At 43.7% G+C, this 21,726-nt stretch overlaps 1 protein-coding gene across 9 annotated transcripts in view; it reads right to left on the minus strand.

The window, feature by feature from the left end:
- HMOX2 (heme oxygenase 2) overlaps nucleotides 1-21,726 on the minus strand; it is an 815,387-nt gene that overhangs the window by 389,465 nt on the left and 404,196 nt on the right. For all 9 annotated transcript variants that reach the window (XM_069210692.1, XM_069210685.1, XM_069210690.1 and 6 more), the window contains one exon: nucleotides 12,923-13,040. In XM_069210692.1, the coding sequence (XP_069066793.1) occupies nucleotides 12,923-13,040 (118 nt within the window). The remainder of the gene's footprint in view (nucleotides 1-12,922; nucleotides 13,041-21,726) is intronic.

A 21,726-nucleotide genomic window follows, 5' to 3' on the forward strand; every position in this document is an offset into this window, starting at 1 on the left:
CATGATGTTGTGGAAACCACCAAGGTTGTCTGGTGGTAAGTCTACTGCTGGAGGCATAGGGGGGGACAATGTTGGAATTAAATAGACATCCAAATCCTTGGGCATAGAAGTTGAACCCCTTATTTCACCCTCTTCTCTGTCCTCATCAGAAGAAGGTGGATCAGGTTCTGCTAAAGTGCTTGCCAGCATGGGTAGAGGAGTTACTGGAAATGGCAAAGTACGCGGATGAGCAATCGGATGGGTGGCGGTGGTTGTGGCGGAAGAGCAGAGGACGCCGGACCACAAAATCTTTTGAAGTAGTCTTGAAGCATTTGCTGGAGATTTTTAACCAACTCTAGACGCATTTCTAAGAGTGCCCTGTTCCTATTGACAGTAGGTAGCATGATCTTCATCATAATGTTGGTATTCATATGAGTAAAACTGGTCCACATTATTGGCTGTGTTTATAATCCACCTGGCACTTTACTTGGAGTTCAGAGGGATTATGTGCTACCCCGAAGGTACCTTCCACCTCTTGACTCGTTGTTCTCCAACAAATGTGCCGGAGGGAAAGATAGAACCTTACTAGGTGATGTATACACTGTCTGTGTTGTTTCTGTTGGTGAGTTGACTGATGCAGGTATTAATTGCATTTTCGCCGACGTTGCTGTCGTCGAAATTTTACATCAATGAGATCTGTGATGGGAATGTTGTTGTGTCCCTCATTGGCATTGCCTCTGTTGACGAGGCTCTCATTGGTGTTGTCGACAGTGCTGCCATCGTCAGCGGTTTCGGCGATGGGGCTGTCGTCAACAGCATCATAGTCATCTGCGCTGTTTTCGTGATCTTCATTAAGACCTTCTTGATCGATGATGCATCGTCAAGAGGATCCTCGAAGTGATGATCGTTGTTGAAGTGACAACAATATTAACATGAGAGACGCCACAGACGAGAATGTAGATGTGGTCATGGTGGCAGTGACCACCAACGTCATCGACGACAAGCGAACTGGAGCTTCAGTAACCGCTTTTGAGAAGGAGCTGCAGGCTCTGATGAACTTTATCTGAGGAGAATTTCTCCTTTTCAGAAGTTTGTGTCCACTCCTCAAATTTTTTAGAATATCCGGAAGACCCATGATGGGTCTTTTTATGAGCCTTTTTTGGTGACCCTTGAGGCACACTTTCAGGAGATCTATGCCTCTTGCAGGATTTTTGTGCCATAGAGGAGTCATCAATATCTTCCTCAGACAGGGTTTTCTTTAGATTTTAGTCTCTGCAGCCAAATCAATAATCTTCCTTCTCTGTCTTTCAGAGTTTTTTTGTGAAAAATTGTGACATACCATACAGTGCTTAGATTTATGTTCTGGATGAAGACAGAACATGCACACCTTGTGTGGATCCTCAGAGTGCAATCTCTTCTTGCCACATGTCCCACATGGCATGAACAGTTCCTTTTTGGTTGGTTCTGTAATTGCAGAATAGGTAGAGTATGCAACAATGGAACTAAACACTGGCGTGAGGAGAATACTCTCTAAAGTTGAGTAGACTGTAGAAAAACTGAGCAGAGCTCAGGGGGACTCCCATCACACGACTGGTGGCAAAAAATACGAGAGACTGGAGCCTCTGTGGTGAGTTCTAAAGGGTGCTATCACCTGATTGGCTAGACTTTGGGCCTTTTTAATGATATAAATTAACTAATAAAGTGAATTACTCTGCATCCTTTGTGCCTGTGACTCTAGTGCCAGAGTAGTCAGAGGGAGAAAGGACACCCCTATCTCGTGCCTCTACCTACGGGGAAACAAAAAGGATCATCAGTGCTGTATCATTTACTAAAACCCTGGCTACTGGCTATGTGTACAGAAGGGAGACCACCCCCTAAATTCCAGGACAAAATCATGTTTTTTTTTTAACAAAAAAGGATGGAGTATAAGAAAGACCAACCAACAGAGTTAACTCCCTTTTTCAGCATCCAGTGGCAGCGAGATGGCTGGTTCTTAGATTGTATGTAGTTTTGAGGGGCATTCATACAGTCACCTAAGTAAGTTATACATTCTGATTGGTCTAAGTGGATTAGTTTATCTATTACTATGTATAGTTGATTGGAGAGGACTTTCATCAGGATTTTGGTCTCCATATTCCACAAAGAAAGGGGCTTGTATGAGGCATATGCCCCTTCTAGTTTGTCTTTTTTATGCATAAGCAAAATATTGACTCGTTTTAGGTCGAGCGGAAGTCTCCCCTGTTGCCTGGCTCCATATAACAATTATTTAATGGGTTACCCCCACCATGCCTTTAAATACTAGCAGAAAACCATTCAGGGCACAGAGCGTGGCACCTTAGCAGTTTGATTAGCTTTTTGATTTCAGCCACTATGGTCTCTTTACCTAGTGACCCGCTTGTGACAGGAAGTGAGACGGAATGTCGGACACAAACCTCTCCAGTTCACTTAGTGTGTGTGCCTTTGGCTTTCTATAATACTTCAAGGTGCCTATGTGGACTCTTGTGCAATCTTGGTTGATGACTCCCTCGGGTGTCCTGTGTGTGATTTGACAGCTCTTTTCCATCTTTGACTTTCCTTCCTTCTATACAGTCATGTCAACTGTCTACCTACTTTATTGCTGACTTCATATAGCTGGTGTTCTTTCCCCTTGCACTGAGCCATTGCCTCCCTCTCCACTACTAATCAATATTCTTCTCTTGCTAGTGCAGTGTGGCACTCTTTCTCTCGTAGGTTCAGAGGAATGCTTGAATTACACTCAGTAACAGATATTTACCCAGGGTTGCACCAGCCAATTGTTTTTTTGCCCACGATGCCCATTAGATTACGGCCAGCTTTATGCAAGTCAGTCTTGGTCCTGCAACAATCTGAAAAGTCCAGCGTAAACAGCCCGAAGAGTTTCTCTATTCGAAAACTCCCAAGAACCCATTCTCCATTGTGATGCCCTCTCGCTCACAGTCATCACCAATGTTCAGCACAGTTGTGAATGTTGCAAACGCCCTTAGGCTAAATATCCTGCTCTGTGTTTCCTTCCCCTCTGTGGCAATGGAACAAAGATGTTGTTGAGTGTAGAAAGGGAGTCCTCGATACTCAAGGCATTGGAATATTGCTGTGTAGTGGGGTGAGTTTCTCTCCAGATGTCCATTAACCCCAATGGCTCTAGTAAAACCATGCAATTATCTCTCTTCCTTGATAGAACCCTTCCCAGCAGTCATTCCACCCAGGTCCTCTTCTATGGTCAAATTGAAATCACTCCATGTACTAACAGCAAGCCTGAGAGCTGCACAGCCAGGGCTCCTAAAGTCTCAAAAATGTTTGATTTTAAGCTCAGTGAGAGGTACAAAAACACCACTGGGAGCCTTTTCCCCATGCTACCTCCAACTAAGACGCACGTAGCATTCCCCTGAGTCTGTTTATGTGTGTTCCATCAACAGAATAAAGGCCCTGTGGGACCTAATCCAGATACTGAAGTAAACAGTTTTAAAGCTCAAATTGGCTAGTATATTGTATTTACCCAACAAGAAATCCACAATTATTGCCTATCACAGGAGTCTCTTGGAAGAGAAGCAGGTCTGGGTTGTCATGTAAGAAACCTCATCACCACTCCACATTCCAACTTATGACCCAGACTATAAACATTCTAGGCCAAGATCTTCCCCCCCCCGCTATCTTGCATGTCCATTGTCCCACATTTATACACTTTTAAATTACGTGTCAACCTTCATTTCCCCCCTCTCTCTTTCTCCTGTGACTGGTTTCAGAGTTCAAACTGTGATTAAACTTACATTCCAGTAGTAGTTTTCTAGAGGTCAAGGTACACTACTCCCGCCACCAATCTCTCCATCCTCATCACTTAATAACTTGAAATATTGATAATGTTAATTATACACAATGTACTGACAATGCATTGTCCTATTTATCACCAACCACCTCCATCAATGTCCCCTAAAAACCCGTCAACAGCCCCTGATGTGGTGTATTCCCTTCTTGTGACTTATTGATAAAAAACAAAGCTTCTAATACAAATGAATGCATTATTTAGTTTAAATAGCATATGTTGGTTTTAGCGCTTTAAACTCAATGAAGCGTATAGTTTAAAGGTGCCAAACCGCTTTGGGGGTCACGTTAGATCCGTAGAGTTCAAATAAAGTCGGAAACAACACCTCCTCTGAATCCTTTGATGAGTTATCACATGTTCCTTCCTTTCACTAAACCACAACCACCAGTAACTGCAAAATCTCAGTTAGGTCGGATGAAGAAACACTAAAAGTCTGTCAATCCCAAGCACAAGCAAATCCAGCAAGTGCAGTGTAATCCTGTTACTAGCACCTCAAAAAGTATAAGGCTGGCATGGTTCAGACATCTACACTCACTAACGAGCCTCCCATTAAGATACAGTCACTACGGCAGGCCACTATCCTTTTTCTGCCACCAGCTCAATAGTTCACCACTATAATACAGAGGATATTTAAGTGGCCAGAAACACAAAACCAGTAAAGCACTCAACCCTATTTTTCCACTTTGAATCTATCACTTCTTCAACTGCATGTTTCCGTATACATTTCATTCCCTTCAAGTTGAGCACAATCCTTTATATATTTTTTTTTTAGTTCTGCCCCTTATTGTCCTTGATCTAGTTTTGTTTGCATTAACCTACATTTCCTTAAGTCTGCATATGTATGTTATTTCACACTGACCAAAACTGGGTTTCAGGATCTTGGCATCGCTGGTAGCCTTAGAAGTGAAACCCTAACTTCTGCTGGTCTTCTTGCAACAAAATGAACCACTTACTTATCTTCAGTTTTGCTTTTTCTGGTAGCGAGACTATCTACCGGCATATAACTCACATTTTAATAAATCCCCAGGCATCAGACTGGACCCAGAAACTTTAAGCAGTACCTCTGAGTGACGGTAGGTGGTGCCATGAGGATACACACTGAGACTGTTCTGCTATGGAAAAGATGTGCGTGGCCTGTATAGGCACCATTACTGCACACTGTCAGCTGCTTTTGAGGCTGTCTGCGCCCCCAGACAGTGAGCCCCAAGAGCAAAGCAGTGAGCAGATTCGTAGACTTGGGATCTTAACAGACAGATTCCAATTATCAAACGGGAAGGGTAGGGTAGGGTGGGTTAGGGTGGAAGAGTGATTGGCGAGGAGGAATCTGAAGCTCGATGGAGTCTCTACCAGAAAGGAGCGTTACTGAAGATAAGTAAATTATTCTTCCAATAGAGACTTCTAGCTACAGATTACTCACCTTTTGAATATATAACAAAGCAGTACAACTATGGAGGTGGGTCTGCGAACACACACAAACTAGAAAGTCCTGCAAGACTTAGTGGGCATAATGCTCCTCCCGGCAAACCTGAGGGTCTAGACCATAGTGCTTTGTGAACATAAAGAGGGACATCCAAATAGCCACCTGGCATCTGTCCAAAACATGGACTTTGCGTACCAACGAAGTGGTAGCAGCTGTAGTGTTGACAGTATGAGCAGGTTGTCTGTCCCGAGGCTGCTTTTTGTCAATGCAAAGCAGATGTTAATGTGAACACCATCCAGTCGAAGATGGTTGACTACGGTACAGCTTGTCTTTTTTCACTCCCAAGAATACCATAAAGAGCTGATTAGCCATCCAGTGTTCTCTGGTACAATCAATATAAAAGCTTGGAGCTTTCCTGGGGTCCAAAAGACTGAGTCTCTCCTCCTCCATAGAGGGGTAAGACGGAGCAAAGAATGTCAGTGAGGTAACATTTTGACTGACGTGGAATAGCATCACAACTTTAGGCCGGAAGGATGGACGTGTCCACAAGACCAGCTTATCTTGGAAGGAAGAGGTATATTGCAGGTTCACAGAGAACCTGAAGCTCACTCACCATTGTTATGGGGACAAGAAACATTGCCTTGAGGATGAGAAGCCACAAAAGACAGCTTTGAAGTGGCTCAAAGGCAGTGCACTTCAGATATGAGAGGATCAAGCGAAGGTCCCACTGAGACAAATGGTGAGGGTGGAAACAAACATAAGCCTTTCAAAAAGTGATGGAAACTTAAACAATGAGGCCTGTTCCAGCAACTGTAAAAAGGCGAAACAGCCAAAAGGAAGTATCTCTGGGGGAACTCTATATTAGCAAACTAGGCCTGCTGCCTATGCCCTTTAGCCTAGTAACGTTTCATTCTATTTCATTTTATTCTTTTAGAAAATATCACTTTTGTGGTGATGTTTTATTTTCCTTTATCTTGCTGTCCTTTCACCTAGGAAACCATTTATATTTCTTAGTACAACATTCCTTCACTGTGTGCTTTTTTCAAGGCTGCAACAAGATAGGATGGTCTGCACAAGTGGTACAATGCACTTCTAACATTTCAGAGAAACATGTATTTTTACGTGGGGACACTTCTCTCAGAACAGTGGCTGTTTTATTATAAAAACATCTCTTTGTCCCATGCACGTTAGAGGGAGTTTCGGCCAGATGACCACAACTGCATGCTGTCTGACTTCATTACAGCTGATCGCTGAGACTACCGTTTCCCTGGTCTATATGGGGATGGTGTCTCTATAGACAACAGGCTTCTCCGCTATTGTCATATTCGGGAATGGGGGGTGATGTCTTCCCAGGGGATCCTGAAGGGTGGATTAGGGCTTATACTGCTGTGCTCTAACATAGAAGATCACTAGCGTATGTAGGAATCATACATCTTGCATAGTGACAGTATGGTGCGACTTTTCTGGTGTTTCACTTTTCTTGTCACCGTTTTGCTTCTAGGATATTTTATCATCCTAATTATTGCATTTCATGTTATTTTATCTAAGATGCAGCTGATTCAATAAATCTTATTAAACCATTCCCAGTCTTTGCATGTGTGAGAGCCCAAATCCAGCAGCCTCATTTGTACAATGAGGGCCAATGCGACATTAACTGATTGCGACCGGTAAAATGCATTTTGGCTTCTACCAACCCTATTTATAGAGTCGGTATCTATTAACTACTCCCAAAAAAGGATTTACGAGTAGTATTAGGAAGGGATGTGTGAAGGGCCTCCCGTCCTAATAGCGAGTCGCAGGGCCATGTATGAATGTTTTGCAACTAGAATGTGTTAGCAAAACATTCATACTTTACCAGCCCCTTGAAGGTGGTGATAACCCAAATGGGAAGGTGTCCCTTTCCCCTTTGTATTTGGGGCCCCAATATTTTTTCAGAGCAGGCAGTGGTCCCACGGCAGCCTATCTCGTTGCAGCCTTGAAGAGTAGTGCCTACTCTTAAAATTTGAAAAACAAATTTCAGAAATTTTGTTTAAAAAAATCCATCTGCATTAAAAAAAAATGCTGTATTTAAAAGCAGTCACAGATATAGTGGTCTACTGACCCCAGCAGGCCACCATCCCCGTGCGTGTCAGCCATTTCCAATGGGTCACAAATTGCGACCTGCCTTATGAATATGGAGGAGGCCATCAGCCCCAGCAGCCTCAAAGTTAACCTCAGTGAAATCCAGGAACGAGGCTCAAAGATCGGGATGACAGACCGAATGTCCTGGACTCTCTTTTCTGGGGGAAAGCAAACAATGGAACTGTGTCCAAAATGGCTTCAATTAAGTGGAGCATCTGAGAAGGAGTGAGGTGTAACTTGGCACTTTGATATTGAACCCAAAGGATGACAAGAGGTTTGTCATTGAGGTAGGAGAAGACTGGGACCCCTGACCTCTGAAGGTGTGCTCCTACCACTATCCTCACTTTTGTAAACACCAGAGGGGTACTGGTGAGACCAAAGAGGGCACTGGGAACTGGAAATGCTTCTGCCCCACCATGAACCACAGGCAGCGCTGATGGGTTTTCAGGGCAGGTATACAGAAATGGGTATCCTGTAGGTCTAGTGCCACCATCCAGTATGCAGGGTCAAGCACTAGTGTGAGCATTTTGAAGATTTCCTTGCAAAGGAGCAAGTTAAAAAGTTAGGAATGCGTACGCCTAAAATAGGACATCCATTATTCACAGGCACCAGAAAATAACAACCACAACCTACTTCTGGCGCGAGAACCCTCTCGATGGATCGTTTGACCAAAAGGGCTTGCACTTCCTGCTGAAAATCAGACAGATGGTTCTCAGTCAGTCACTGGAGAAATGGTGGAAGGTGCAGCAGCGTGGAAGGCAAGTTAGGGCATATCCTTTCCTAACAACCTGCGGAAACCACCTGTCTGATGTTATGGCCTACCAACCTGCATAAATTGTCTGAACCTGCCTCCCACAGGATGGTTGTGCTCCACTAAGGGCATGCTAAATGGGTGTGACTGTTGGGGCTTCAGGAAGGGCTGAGGACTGAGCAGCCTGTTGATCTCAACTGCATGGGCAGTGGGCACCACCGTCACAAAACTGTGGGTCACCTTGCTGAGGCTGGATCATCTGACAGCACACAACACCTCAGACAGAGCCACAAAAGGAGTGATAGGGATGATGTGGTTGGCGAGATAGGACAAATAGCCCCAGGGAGTGTGCCGTGGCTCTCTTTGAACTGCTATAGAGCTGAATCTGTCTTGTCCCCAAAAAAGCCAGTCCCATCAAAGGGCATGTCCATTAAAGCCCAATTTACAGTGCCAATGACCCATCCAATGGAATCACTGGTGTTCAAGGTACAACAAACTGTGAACTTGGCAGAGTCACAACCATCCTGTGTAGCCTAGGCCAGGACATACCTGGGGGCACTTGAGCCACCAAATCACAAAGGGTATGGGAATAGCGCCCCAAGAGGCAGCTGGTATTCACTGATATATGGATCAAACTAGTGGATGAAAAGACTCTTTTCCAAACATCTCTAGCATTGAGGATGGGGGATAGTAGCTGAAAAGGTATTCGAGTATGCCCTGCTTGTAGATGCCTGCAAACCACCAAGCACTCAGGGGAAGGGTGCTGAGATAAGAATGCTGGGTTACCTAGGGCAGGGTGGTGGCATCTTGTGACTGCGGAAAGTGGGCAAAGCTCTCAACAAGGTAACCATAAGTGCATAATTGAAAGGTAAGAATGGCATAGTGGATGTTTGCCCCAGCTGGAGGGCTTCTATGAAGACCTCTAAGTTGGGGTGCTGGTGAACACTGCACTCTCTTCAGTGGGAGGATGGCAAGGGGGGGTGGGGTGGTTCAGAGAAGCCCCAACTCAAAGGAGATATCAAGGCCATTAGCCTTTTATATGTCATCATACTAAGGGGGTTATTCTAACTTTGGAGGAGTGTTAATCCGTCCCAAAAGTGACGGTAAAGTGACGGACATACCACCAGCCGTATTACGAGTTCCATAGGATATAATGGACTTGTAATACGGCTGGTGGTAAATCCGTCACTTTTCCGTCACTTTTGGGACGGATTAACACCTCCTCCAAAGTTAGAATAACCCCCTAAGTGTCTTCACTGAGTGCCTGTCCAATCTCATCCCTTCATCATTAATCTCTGTTTGAATCTGTGCCAAACAAGAAATGCAAGGTACGTGTTCTCCCTTTTAAAGGAGACACCTGGATAAAGCGTCTGGGTGTGGCCTCGGTTGAGATCAAACTGGCACCGATTTGAAGTCAGAGAGTACAACAGGTACCTCATCCTCCAGCGGGATTATTGACAGAGTATAAGAACCAACATTGTGCAACAAAAATATTGTGGCAAAAATATCAGTAACAAAAATATTGCTTTTCTATGCTTATTATGCTATGTGCAAAAATATATTAAAAAAGATATTGTTTCCCACTATTATCATAAAAAATATACAAATATCTAGTTACTTTAAAGATATATATATAGTTTAAAGTAGGAAATCTTAAATACTTTAATAATAAACCATGAACTTAATGTTAGATAATTAAATCTCACTAAAATTTAATATATCAAATATAAACATATAACCCATACACATATATATAAAACCAAATAAAAAAAATATATATATTTTGTAATATATTAATTTTTAATTATGTAAATTTACTTCTATAAAAAGCACATATATACACACACACACACACATATATTTCACATAAATTTTAAGAAATAAATTCCAAAACATTATTTACTATTCCCACTCCATTCTGTGCAACAGAAGGGAAAGCACTGAACTTAACAATAGGGGTTAAAATGGCAATTCCCACTCAAGTCTAAGCAACAGTAAGGAAAGTTTTGGCCCTCGGAAGGGTAAGATTTACTATTCCCACTCCAAGCTAAGCAACAGTAGATAAACTACTTCACTTAAATAACATTACATATTTGCATAACGGTATTAATTTAGAAAAAAATGTAAAGCTCTTAATATAAGCAGTATTGTTTGAAGTAACGTATGTCTATTAAAGAAATAAAAAATACAAAACAACCAATTTACGAAATTTATGTGATCATTTTCAATTGAAAAATAATGCTTATTTAATTATTACTTAACTTGCCACCTTATACCCGTACAAGCCTAGCAACTCATACCTAAAATAAATAAATGTAAAACAATTTACCTAAGTGATAAACAATTAAATAAGTAATTAACAATTAATTACTTTCACTTCTCACCGAACGCTACAAACTGAGCAGCCCATACCTAAAATATAACATATACATAATTATTACACAATTGACATAATTATTCATCAATTAAATATTTTATTTTATAATAATAATTATTTATTAAATGTGACAACTTCCTACCCTATACCCTTACAAACCTAGGAGCCCACAACTAAAACAATTCAGTATTACATAATGTACATAATTAATAATAGCTCAAATATTAGTACATGAACTTATTAATAATTAACTTCCCACCCTATACCCCTACAAACCCAACAACGAGCACATAAAATGTAACTAAAATAAATTATATATTTTACATAATCAATTAATAAATTAAAAATTCATTTTTAATTATTACCTAATTCACTTTCCACCCTATACCTCCACAAACCCAGCAACCCAGACCTAAAATGTAACAAAAAATAAATTACATAATTTACACAATTAACAGTTGAATAATAAATTAAAATTAATTGTTAATACCCAATTAATCTCCAATTGTATACCCTTACATAGTATCCTGTACCTAAAATATAATTCATGAAATTAGTATTATATACATAACTAATATTAATCACATGCTTAAAGGTATTAGAGGTAGTAATGAATAATAAATAATTATTAACTTCCCACCCCACCCCCTCTACAAACCCAACAACCTGCTATGAAACCATAAACAATTAAATAAAAAATTATAAATCACTTAAAATTATAAACTATATTTTAAAAAATAATACAAATACATAAAATTAATAAACTAAAATACATTAAAATAATTTAAAAACAATATTCTTTACTGTATTATTTAAAACGATATTAACAACAATATTCTTCTCAACGCTATTGCCTATCTGAAAAAAAAAACAATGTTCTTGACATTGATACTTCTGCATCAGGATATTTCTGTATCATGATATTTTTTACAGATATTTCTGTATTCTAATATTAAAAGCTCTATATTTTGTCCAAACACCCTCAACGTCATGGAGTTGACATCAGGGTTGAAGGACTGGGAACCAGGGTGGATTGCAGCACTAGAGGCGGAGTCAGAACTGGAACTGAAGGTGGTCCTATGGCTGGCTTGCAGGGTCCAACTGGCGCCGAGGGTGAACTCACCTGCAGTATTCCAGATGGAGAGCCTCTCAGCTCCATGGGGCCCAAAAGCATGCCAGAGTAGGCAAGGATCCAAAGAATTGGAGCACGGCCTTGCAAAACTCTTTGACTCAGATATCTTTCAAATTCAGAAGAGAGAAAACAAAATGTATGGTGCCGCCCCCTCACCTTCATGGAGACTGTAAGCTGTGGGAAGGGGCAGAGTTTTGTTTAGATGTCTTGTGCTTTTCCCCCCAAATTACCTAACAACTTTGAGATGGAGACCAAACTCTGGAATGACTCCTGCTACTTATAGACCTTGAACAGGAGTGGAGCCGTACCTTCGACTTGGACTGGTCTTATTGAAGGCCTTCCAGTGCTTGGTGATGTGGAGTTTTGCCTTGGCCTTTGAAGCCTGCAATGATTGTGCATTGAGAGGAAAATCTGAAGACGATCTGTCACAGTGTTTTGTTTGTGTCAGTAATTACAGGGTTTGAATCTTGGGAGGTGATACTGTCACTGAAAATTATTTGGAAAGGTGAAGATCTCAAAGAGATAACAGGAAGCTCCGGATCCCCGCCAGGAGACACTGAAAGAAAGGAACTGATGTCAGCATGTGGGAGTGGCATCTATGCAGTCCCTATTTGTCGTTTTTGGAGCAGATCATCAGTGCAGAGCCATGGTGCCACTTATCGACTTGCAGAGGTACTGCAAAAAAGTTTCCAGATCCAGTCTGGAATCTGCAGCTAGAAGTCTCTCTCATAAATATGTCATTAAACACCAATAGCCTTCTTAACTTATTCGGTGACATTACTATTCACCTATCAACTACCCTACTCCCTTTAGAAATTTGGAATGTTGGTCCCCACCACCAGGAAGAGCATTATTCTTCTGCATGCAATTAAAGACTGCACAAACCCACCTCTCAAGCTTTAGCTACACTTTTAGTAGTACATGCTTTCTCGTAGGTCATACAGTTGCAACGGATATTCTTGATAAAGTACTGCTTCTTCATTATGCCCCTCAGTTAGTGTAACAATAACACATAAGATACATCACCTGTAGGAACAGGTTTAATATTCCTTGCCTACGTTTATGGGCACTTTTGCTATGAAAGGTGTTAGCATCAATTTCTCTGCAACACCGCTTCAATTCCCTAATCAGAAAGAATGAAAACACTAAAATAATAATAATAACTTTTTTGGCTGTAACGCATACTGACGTCTGTGACAAAGTTTAAGGACAAAAGAAAACATATGAATATATATATATATATATAACTGCTTAATTCCTTTGCTGCCCAGGCTGTGGTATAGAAATAGTGAATAAATGATCCACACCTTGAAGAGTTCCTTCTTGATGCATCCTTTTAGGAAATCTTTGACAAACTGTGTGTTTTCTGCTCTCTCATGGATGTCCTTGGTCCCTTCCTTCAGCAGTTCCGATAGGTCAGTGGGTCTAAAGAGAAATGAAGCATGCGGTGAAAGTTGGCAGCACACTGGGCCAATGTCTAGACTGGCCTAAGAGATGCTTACTACTTATTCTCAGTTCAAGAAGGGTATAATAGTAATTGACCTTAGCGCAAATCAATACATTTTCATGGTGCTGGGTTAGGCGATGCAGTACAAAATTAAAACAGTAGTTTCCCTTCCAGGCCAAAGATTATACACACATGAAGATAACTGAAAGAATGAATGAATGATTAGTGGAGTTACAAAATACAACCAACACCTAGTCAGGGTGCCCTGGCAAAAAGCAGGTTTAAAGCAAATTCTAAATCAAGAGCCTATTTTAACTTCTTTCCTGAATGTCTAGACTGGCCTAAGAGATGCTTACTACTTACTCTCAGTTCAAGAAGGGTATAATAGTAATTGGCCTTAGCGCAAATCAAATACATTTTCATGGTGCTGGGTTAGGCGATGCAGTACAAAATTAATACAGTAGTTTCCCTTCCAGGCCAAAGATTATACACACATAAAGATAACCGAAAGAATGGATGAATGAATGAATGAATGAATAGTTGATTGATTAGTGGAGCTACAAAGTACAACCAACACCTAGTCAGGGTGCCCTGGCAAAAAGCAGGTTTAAAGCAAATTCTAAATCAAGAGCCTATTTTAACTTTTTTCCTGAATGTCTAGACTGGCCTAAGAGATGCTTACTACTTACTCTGAGTTCAAGAAGGGTATAATAGTAATTGACCTTAGCGCAAATCAATACATTTTCATGGTGCTGGGTTAGGCGATGCAGTACAAAATTAAAACAGTAGTTTCCCTTCCAGGCCAAAGATTATACACACATGAAGATAACTGAAAGAATGAATGAATGATTAGTGGAGTTACAAAGTACAACCAACACCTAGTCAGGGTGCCCTGGCAAAAGCAGGTTTAAAGCAAATTCTAAATCAAGAGCCTATTTTAACTTTTTTCCTGAATGTCTAGACTGGCCTAAGAGATGCTTACTACTTACTCTCAGTTCAAGAAGGGTATAATAGTAATTGGCCTTAGCGCAAATCAAATACATTTTCATGGTGCTGGGTTAGGCGATGCAGTATAAAATGAATACAGTAGTTTCCCTTCCAGGCCAAAGATTATACACACATAAAGATAACCGAAAGAATGAATGAATGAATGAATAGTTGATTGATTAGTTCGCGCTGCACGGATTGGGGGCACCGCCGCAGACTCCATTTGGACCTGGGCACCAATCTTGCACATCAACTCGTGATGGACTCCCCGAGAGGGCGGCAACGGTCGAATTCACTACTGCAGCAACGAAGCCCCGCGAGGGCTGAGACCTTGCTGGGGCGAGCTCTCCCGCTCTCCATTCATCGAGGTAGGCAGCTGGTGGGGGTGTCCATGTCCCGGCTTCCCCCCCGCTTACCATAAGCAACACTGCGCTCAGTGTCCTGCCCAGTGGCCGGACCATGCAAAAATCCGCATAGTTGAACCCAACAAGCTGCAGCCAAAATTTTTACATTCCGCATTTTCTGCACCAACAGCGCCTAATTTTACCATACAAGCTCAACTGGCACGCGGGAAGCGCTGTGCAGCGACACATCGTGTTAGGGCGCATACCCCCAAAAATTCACCTTGTGGCGTGGCTGTGCGGTGGGGTTGACCTGCTGCAACCCTGCCTCCCGCACGGAGCGGCCTGAGGGAGTAGGTTCACAAATTAATTTGACCCAGTGGTGCGGGCTGTATTGAACTATTAATCGTGCTCATTCAGACGCACGGATTTGACGTGAATTGTCCCTCTAGCACACTGTGCCATAACTGCAGTCCCCACTACACGGATCCTTGCTCAGTATTGGTCCGAGCTCTACCTCCGGAGGGGCGGGGCAACAAGTATTCAACTATTCGCTTGGGGGAAAGTGTACAACGGATCTGGCTGATTACGAGAGATGAGCCTATCGGCGACACTTACCGAGTCGCAGTGCGAACAGAGCGTACACGCATTAGTCACTTCCTTCGGGACACAAGATAATCAGTGCAGTTGCAACCTCCAATATACTATGTAGCGCACTACCCCTACCCCACTAGACTTACAAACTCACACTAGCACCATAATTATTAAACTCCACAAATGATAGTTAATGTGCCAGGCTACTACTCATTTACATCTTCTTTTTGTCTTTGCCTTACTCCTTCTCAACACCCAGGCTGAACTGGCACGACACTTGACTTGTCCGCACACACTGCTCCGTGATTTCTAAGTACGTTAACGTCTAAGCGCTCCCGCACTTGCCAAATGGTCAAACCAAAGACCCCACGAGCACCTATGGGCAAAATGGATCACGCCACCTCACCCTCCTCAGAGGCCCACGCCACCACGCAAGTGGCTTTGCAGAAGCTGGAACTCACTCTGTAATCACACACGTCACAATTCGAAAAGATACTACAAGCCATTCTAGACACTAAAACTACTCTAGAAGCTAAAATAGGTTCGGTAACAGAAGACCTTTACATACTTCGCACTGACCAACATGTACTAGCTGACAGGGTAACCAAACTTGAAAAAGACACCGTAACCCTTCCCAGCTCTGTGAAAGATCTCCAATCGCAACTAGCTCATTTATCAACAGAGGTGGATTCCTTAAAACGCAGAGCTGAAGATGCAGAAGGCAGATCTCGCCGCAATAATATCTGCATGGTGGGATTCCCCGAACGGGTCGAGGGCCTTAGCGCTGAATTATTTATAGAGCAATGGCTTACTGACACTATTCTCAAAGATAATATCCCGAAGTTCTTCTCTGTCAAAAGAGCACATAGGATTCCCGCCAGACCTCCCCTACCTGGCTCACAATCACGTCCGCTTATACTAAGACTCCTTAATTATCGTGATAGAGACCTCATCCTACAGTTATTCCGCAAATCTGGCCCAGTAAGCTTCGAAGACGTTGTGATCACAGCTTACCCAGACTTTACAGCAGAAGTACAGAAGAAACGGAACTCTTTCTACCACGTTAAGGCATGCCTCCGAAAACACAACATCAAGTATGCGCTGATGTTCCCTGCCAGACTCCGGGTGCAAGATGACACTCGTACACTCTTCTTCACCTCTCCGGCCGCCTGGACCTGGCTACATGCCAAGGGTCTAGCTGACCCGTTAGACACAAATACTCTGGGAGACAATAGACCCTCCTCCACGTCGGGTCGCAGACAGCGCAAAAAACAAGGCACTAAGCCCTCGCCTGAACAAGTGCTAACTGAACGCTCCCGGCTCCTGCGGGCCACATCCAGATTTGTTAACACATCGCCAACTGCTCTCTCCACACAATCGGACATCGTGCAGGAACAAGATGCAAACTCTGACTCAGCCGAATCCACGCGTGGTCCCACCCTCACACCACGCACAGCGGACAATATCTGCTAAGCAGCTGGGCTCTACTTGTCTCCACGAATTGAGGACAGCGTCACAACTCCCCCATTCCTCCTGCTGGGTGCATTGGTGTCTCCCTGTTATGTCGCGGGCTCCGCTTGCGCCCCTGGGCGGCGCACTCTGCACTACGAGTGATTCGGGCAGGGTAAACCCATGACTCTGCACCAACGCTTCCCGACAACCCCCTGTTCCATATGGACCATTTTCTTGAACCAGCAATTGCTGGAATTGTTTTCTATCTTTTAATTCAGCTGTTATTACATTTTGTTTTAGAGTGCATTTTTTTATTTAGTTGTTGGTACTGTCACATGCTAGTTAATTGCAAACGCAGCAGCAAACGAACAGGTCATATCTATTATAGCAATAGGATTACAGCTTACACTATTGTAGTCATTGGCTACCCTATCTCAGCGAGCGAGCATCACAATGCTTTCACGCTGCGGTCAGCAGACACCCACTCCCTCGGTCACACGAAAACCACAAAAACATCATGGCCACTCAAACCCATCAAAGCAATGTGAAATACAAGGTGCTCACATGGAACATTAGAGGCATGGCAACTCCACGGAAGCGGCAAAGGGTTCATGCCTTTCTTAAAAGGCATCAGATACACATAGCTCTACTACAAGAGACACATCTCTCTAAATCCACGCTGGAAAACACACGCTCGAAATGGAAGGGGCAATTGCATGGTACAACATCTTCTTCATTTGCCCGCTGGGTAGCGATCTGGATCGCCCCCGGGGTCCCATTTACCGTATCTCATACACAATGTGACTCAAACGGCCGGCACGTGATAGTTGAGGGCATCCTAGATGGGTCCCCTCTAGCCCTAATCGCACTGTACTCCACAAACACAAACCAGAATGATTTCCTATCCACTCTTTCTACCGGTAACCTTAGTGACCCTACGTTTGAGTGCATATGGGGGGCGACTTCAATAGTGTCTTAGACACTCAAACAGACCGCTCGTTTCCCCCGCTTACCTCAGCCCCTTCCAATCGCACCTCTCAGGCACTAGCAAGCTGGGCTTTAAATAACGGCTTGAGAGATGTATGGAGGACAGCCCATCCCACCCAACGTGAATACTCTTATTATTCCCCTGTACACAAGTTATATACCAGAATAGATATGATTTTTGTATCTGCAACCGTAATTCAGAAAGTGTGCATGTCTGAATACCTAGCGCGTACTATATCAGACCATAATCCTTGATGTGTAACAATGGCCTGGGGTCACATGCACACTCGCATACCAACATGGCGATTGCAGCCGGAAGCTCTTTTAGATCCGCCCTTTCAAGCAGATATATCTAAAAGATTAGCTGATTACTTCCTGCTAAACAAAAACACGACATCGTCCCGCTCTATAGAGTGAGATGCCCATAAAGCAGTGATACGGGGACACTGCCTTGCAGCCACAGTGGGGGTTAGAAAATAACTTACCAAAAAATAACAAGCATTAGAGGTAAAACTCCGCAATGCAGAGAAAATAGCCGCCAGGGACGAGTCCACACTAGCAACACTGAACTTGCTTAGGACTGCCCATAATGAAGCAGACACCAGACTAGGCAAACATGACTACAGACACTATATGACAAGACAGCACGCTGAAGGAGACAGATCCGGTAGATTATTAGCCTGGCTGACTCGACAGCCCTCACAGCCAACGCCTATCGGCGCGATACGCCTAAACCCTGATGTTATCGTCAACACTCAATCAGGCATCAACGGAGCCTTTTCCACATATTACCGCACACTTTACACGTCACCTCCCCCTCCGCCGGAACAACATCTAACTGATATACTGCAACTGGTCTCATAAAACCAACTTATCCTCGATAACTCCCCTACTCTGGACGGCCCCATTACCATTGAAGAGCTGCGCTCAGCTCTGGCACAAATGGCGCGCAGCAAAACCCCCTGTTCGGATGGACTACCGGTGGAATACTTTAACTCCCATGCTAGTCATCTCCTAATCCCGCTTGTAGAAGTGTTCAACGAAGCGCACCATAACTTACAACTGCCAGATTCTATGCGTGAAGCTTTAATAGTTGTCCTTCCAAAAGCTGGTCGCGACCCCCTGGATGTTAAATCATACAGACCGCTCTCCCTCCTCAATACAGACTGCAAATTATTAGGGAAAGTATTAGCGAACAGGCTCCTCCCCTATCTACCAAGCTTGATACATCACGACCAGACCGGCTTTATCCCTGGTAGGAGTACCTTCCTAAATATCAGGAGGCTGCTCCATATAATGCATAGCAACACAGACACCAAAGCGATCGCCCTCTCCCTAGATATTGAAAAAGCGTTTGACACACTAAGCTGGAACTATCTTCTTTGCACACTCAAGGCGTTCGGTTTTGGTCCCAGCTTCATCAGCTGGATCAAAACGCTTTACTCTAAGCCCACAGCACGTGTCAAAAATGGCCGCATTATCTCCGAAGCATTCCCCATAAGCAGAGGCACAAGACAAGGCTGCCCATTGTCTCCCTTGCTATTTGCCATTGCCATGGAGCCATTAGCAATTAAACTACGCAGCTGCGCACATATATGGGGCATCCTGGAATCTAACACCAATCATATTATATCCCTATATGCAGATGATGCCCTGATTTATTTGCGTAATTACTCTGCCTCCTTGACAGGAGTGCTGAAATTGCTGGACTCCTTTGCCCTCGCCTCTGGACTGCACGTAAACTGGTCCAAGTCCAGTATCTTCCCTCTTACCTCCATCCCGGCTGACACACATACAACACTACCGCAGTATAAACTACCGTGGTCATTTGCAACCTTTAAATACCTCGGAGCGCAGATTTATCATTCTATTATAGATCTAAAAGAGGGCAACATTGACAGAGTACTAAGCTCCACCGGCAGCTCAATACCATTTTGGAGCTCACTCCCCTTATCCCCGATGGGCCGGGTAGCAATAGCCAAGATGCTTATCCTTCCGAGGTTTCTATATTATTTCACTGCCCTCCCGGTATGCCTGCCACGCTCCTTCTTTAGCAAACTGCACTCAATACTAACCGACCTACTCTGGGGAAAAGATAGACGCAGAGTAGCGTTGACCATAACACAACACCCGCAGGAAATGGGTGGGCTGGGCATGCCCAACCTTGAAAGATACTACACAGCCGCTCAATTGTCGTGGCTGTCTGCATGGCTTTGTGATGTTCCTTCCACTGAGGGCGAAATGCTGCAGTCATGTATGGCCCCACAAAGGCTGCTGTCGACATTGATATCTAGCCCTCAACCCCTATCCCCGAAACGTATACTGCTGGAAGCAGCTCGCTTCTGTTGGCGCAGATATGTCCAAGGCAGGACTCCCTTCCCCCCTTATTCACCCTTGCTACCACTGTTCCAACTGCCAAGCACCCAAACTATCTCAACACATCATAACACACGGGACATAAACACACTGAAGGTGGGCGATCTATACTCCAGCTCCGCGCTGTACCCCTGTGTCTGCCAGGGTGATGCACAATAGGGCCTTCCTGACGTACAGCACCATTAAACGGCTTCTTAATAAGCTTTGGGGTGTCGGCAATGACGAACCTCTTGAGTCCCCATTGCTCACCACTATCCTTACAATAGGTAGCACAAAAGGTACCATAACCAAAATATTACTAGCAGCCGTCTGTACCACCCTGCCGCACGCTAAGGCACGTTGGGACATGGCCCTTTCCTCACCATTACCACAAAAAACCTGGATCGCAGCTCTTGCAACGATCAAATCAATATCCCGTAATCCTCGATTACGATACACCCTATTAAATTATATCCACCATGCTTATTTATCTCCAGCCCGCATCCAAAGAATATACCCGAACACAACGCCGACATGCCCAAGATGCGCTACCCCGGCAGCCGACTTTTACCACATGGTTTGGAGCTGCCACTCAATAAACTCTGCCTGGCACCGTGTCACAGACGTCACAGCAGACATCTCGGCCCTTGCCCTATCCCCCACACCAGAGTCCTGCTTATTGGGCATACGTCACCGCACTTAGGGAGATAAACAGATACACAGATTTATAGACCTAGTGTTTGTTGTCTTCAAACGCCTGATAGCAACACACTGGAAGGCTCCACATGTCCCACCCCACCTTGTTTGGCTTCGTGACTTACACAGTCGTTCACAAGCCAAAGCGCAAACACTCAAAATACTGCAACACAAAGGTCTCATCGAGGTGGGCCCCGAAATCTGGAACACTTTCGTGGTGGCGATAGAAGCACGAGATGACTTGCACCCCCGTGAACAGTGCACCATACACAACCCTTACAGTCCAGGTTGACACGCGCAGCATGATAATTGAACTGACTCAATCCCACTCACTGTCACTACTGGCATCCTTATCACTATCCTCAACGATTCATGTGACACACCAGGCTGTTTTCACTGCGTTTAAACCTTCATGCAAGATAAACCCAGCTCATTCAGCACTAACTCGGCTCAACATCCTGCTGCACTCCGCAAAACATAATCCTCGCCCCAATTATGTCCTTCGCTCTACACAAACTTACACATATTAGCTGTACTCCTTTCTCTTATTTCTACTAACCTCTGTCAGAGGTAGCCAACATCAGTAATGACATTAATCGCATTTAGCTGCATCACTACTCGACAAGCAGTAGTCGCACAGTATTTAAGTTGAATGTTTCTTCCTTTATTGCTCTGTTAGCAATACCGTATGTTTGTTTATATTTTGTTTTCTTTTTTCTCGTTTTTGAACAAGTCACTATGCAATAAGGCTGCGCAAGTTTACATATGTAGGCAAATAATTTGATAAATCATTGACAGCCAATGTACTGTTATGTGAATGACATATTTAATAAACAGATTAAAAAAAAAAAGGGGGGTCATAGCAGCAGCTGGAGGGGTCTCACAGAGTACCCTCTCCAGATTTTTCAATGCATTTATCAATGCATTTATCAATGCCATGCGGAGCAAACTACACCAGTACATCAGATTCCCCCACACCCCACAGGAAATACAGCAGACAAAAATAGAATTTTACCAGATAGCACAGTTCCCACACGTCCTAGGTGCCATAGATGGGACACATGTTGCAATCTGTCCACCATCTGCCACAGAGTATGTGTACCGCAACCGGAAATACCAGCATTCAATGAACATACATGTGATATGCAATGCCTCCTACATCATAACTGATCTTGTGGCCAGGTACTCAGGGAGCACACATGATTCGTACATCTTTCGCCATAGCGGCATACACACAAGACTACTAGCTGGG

The sequence above is a fragment of the Pleurodeles waltl genome, chromosome 10, assembly GCF_031143425.1.
Source record: "Pleurodeles waltl isolate 20211129_DDA chromosome 10, aPleWal1.hap1.20221129, whole genome shotgun sequence".
Taxonomy (NCBI): domain Eukaryota; kingdom Metazoa; phylum Chordata; class Amphibia; order Caudata; family Salamandridae; genus Pleurodeles; species Pleurodeles waltl.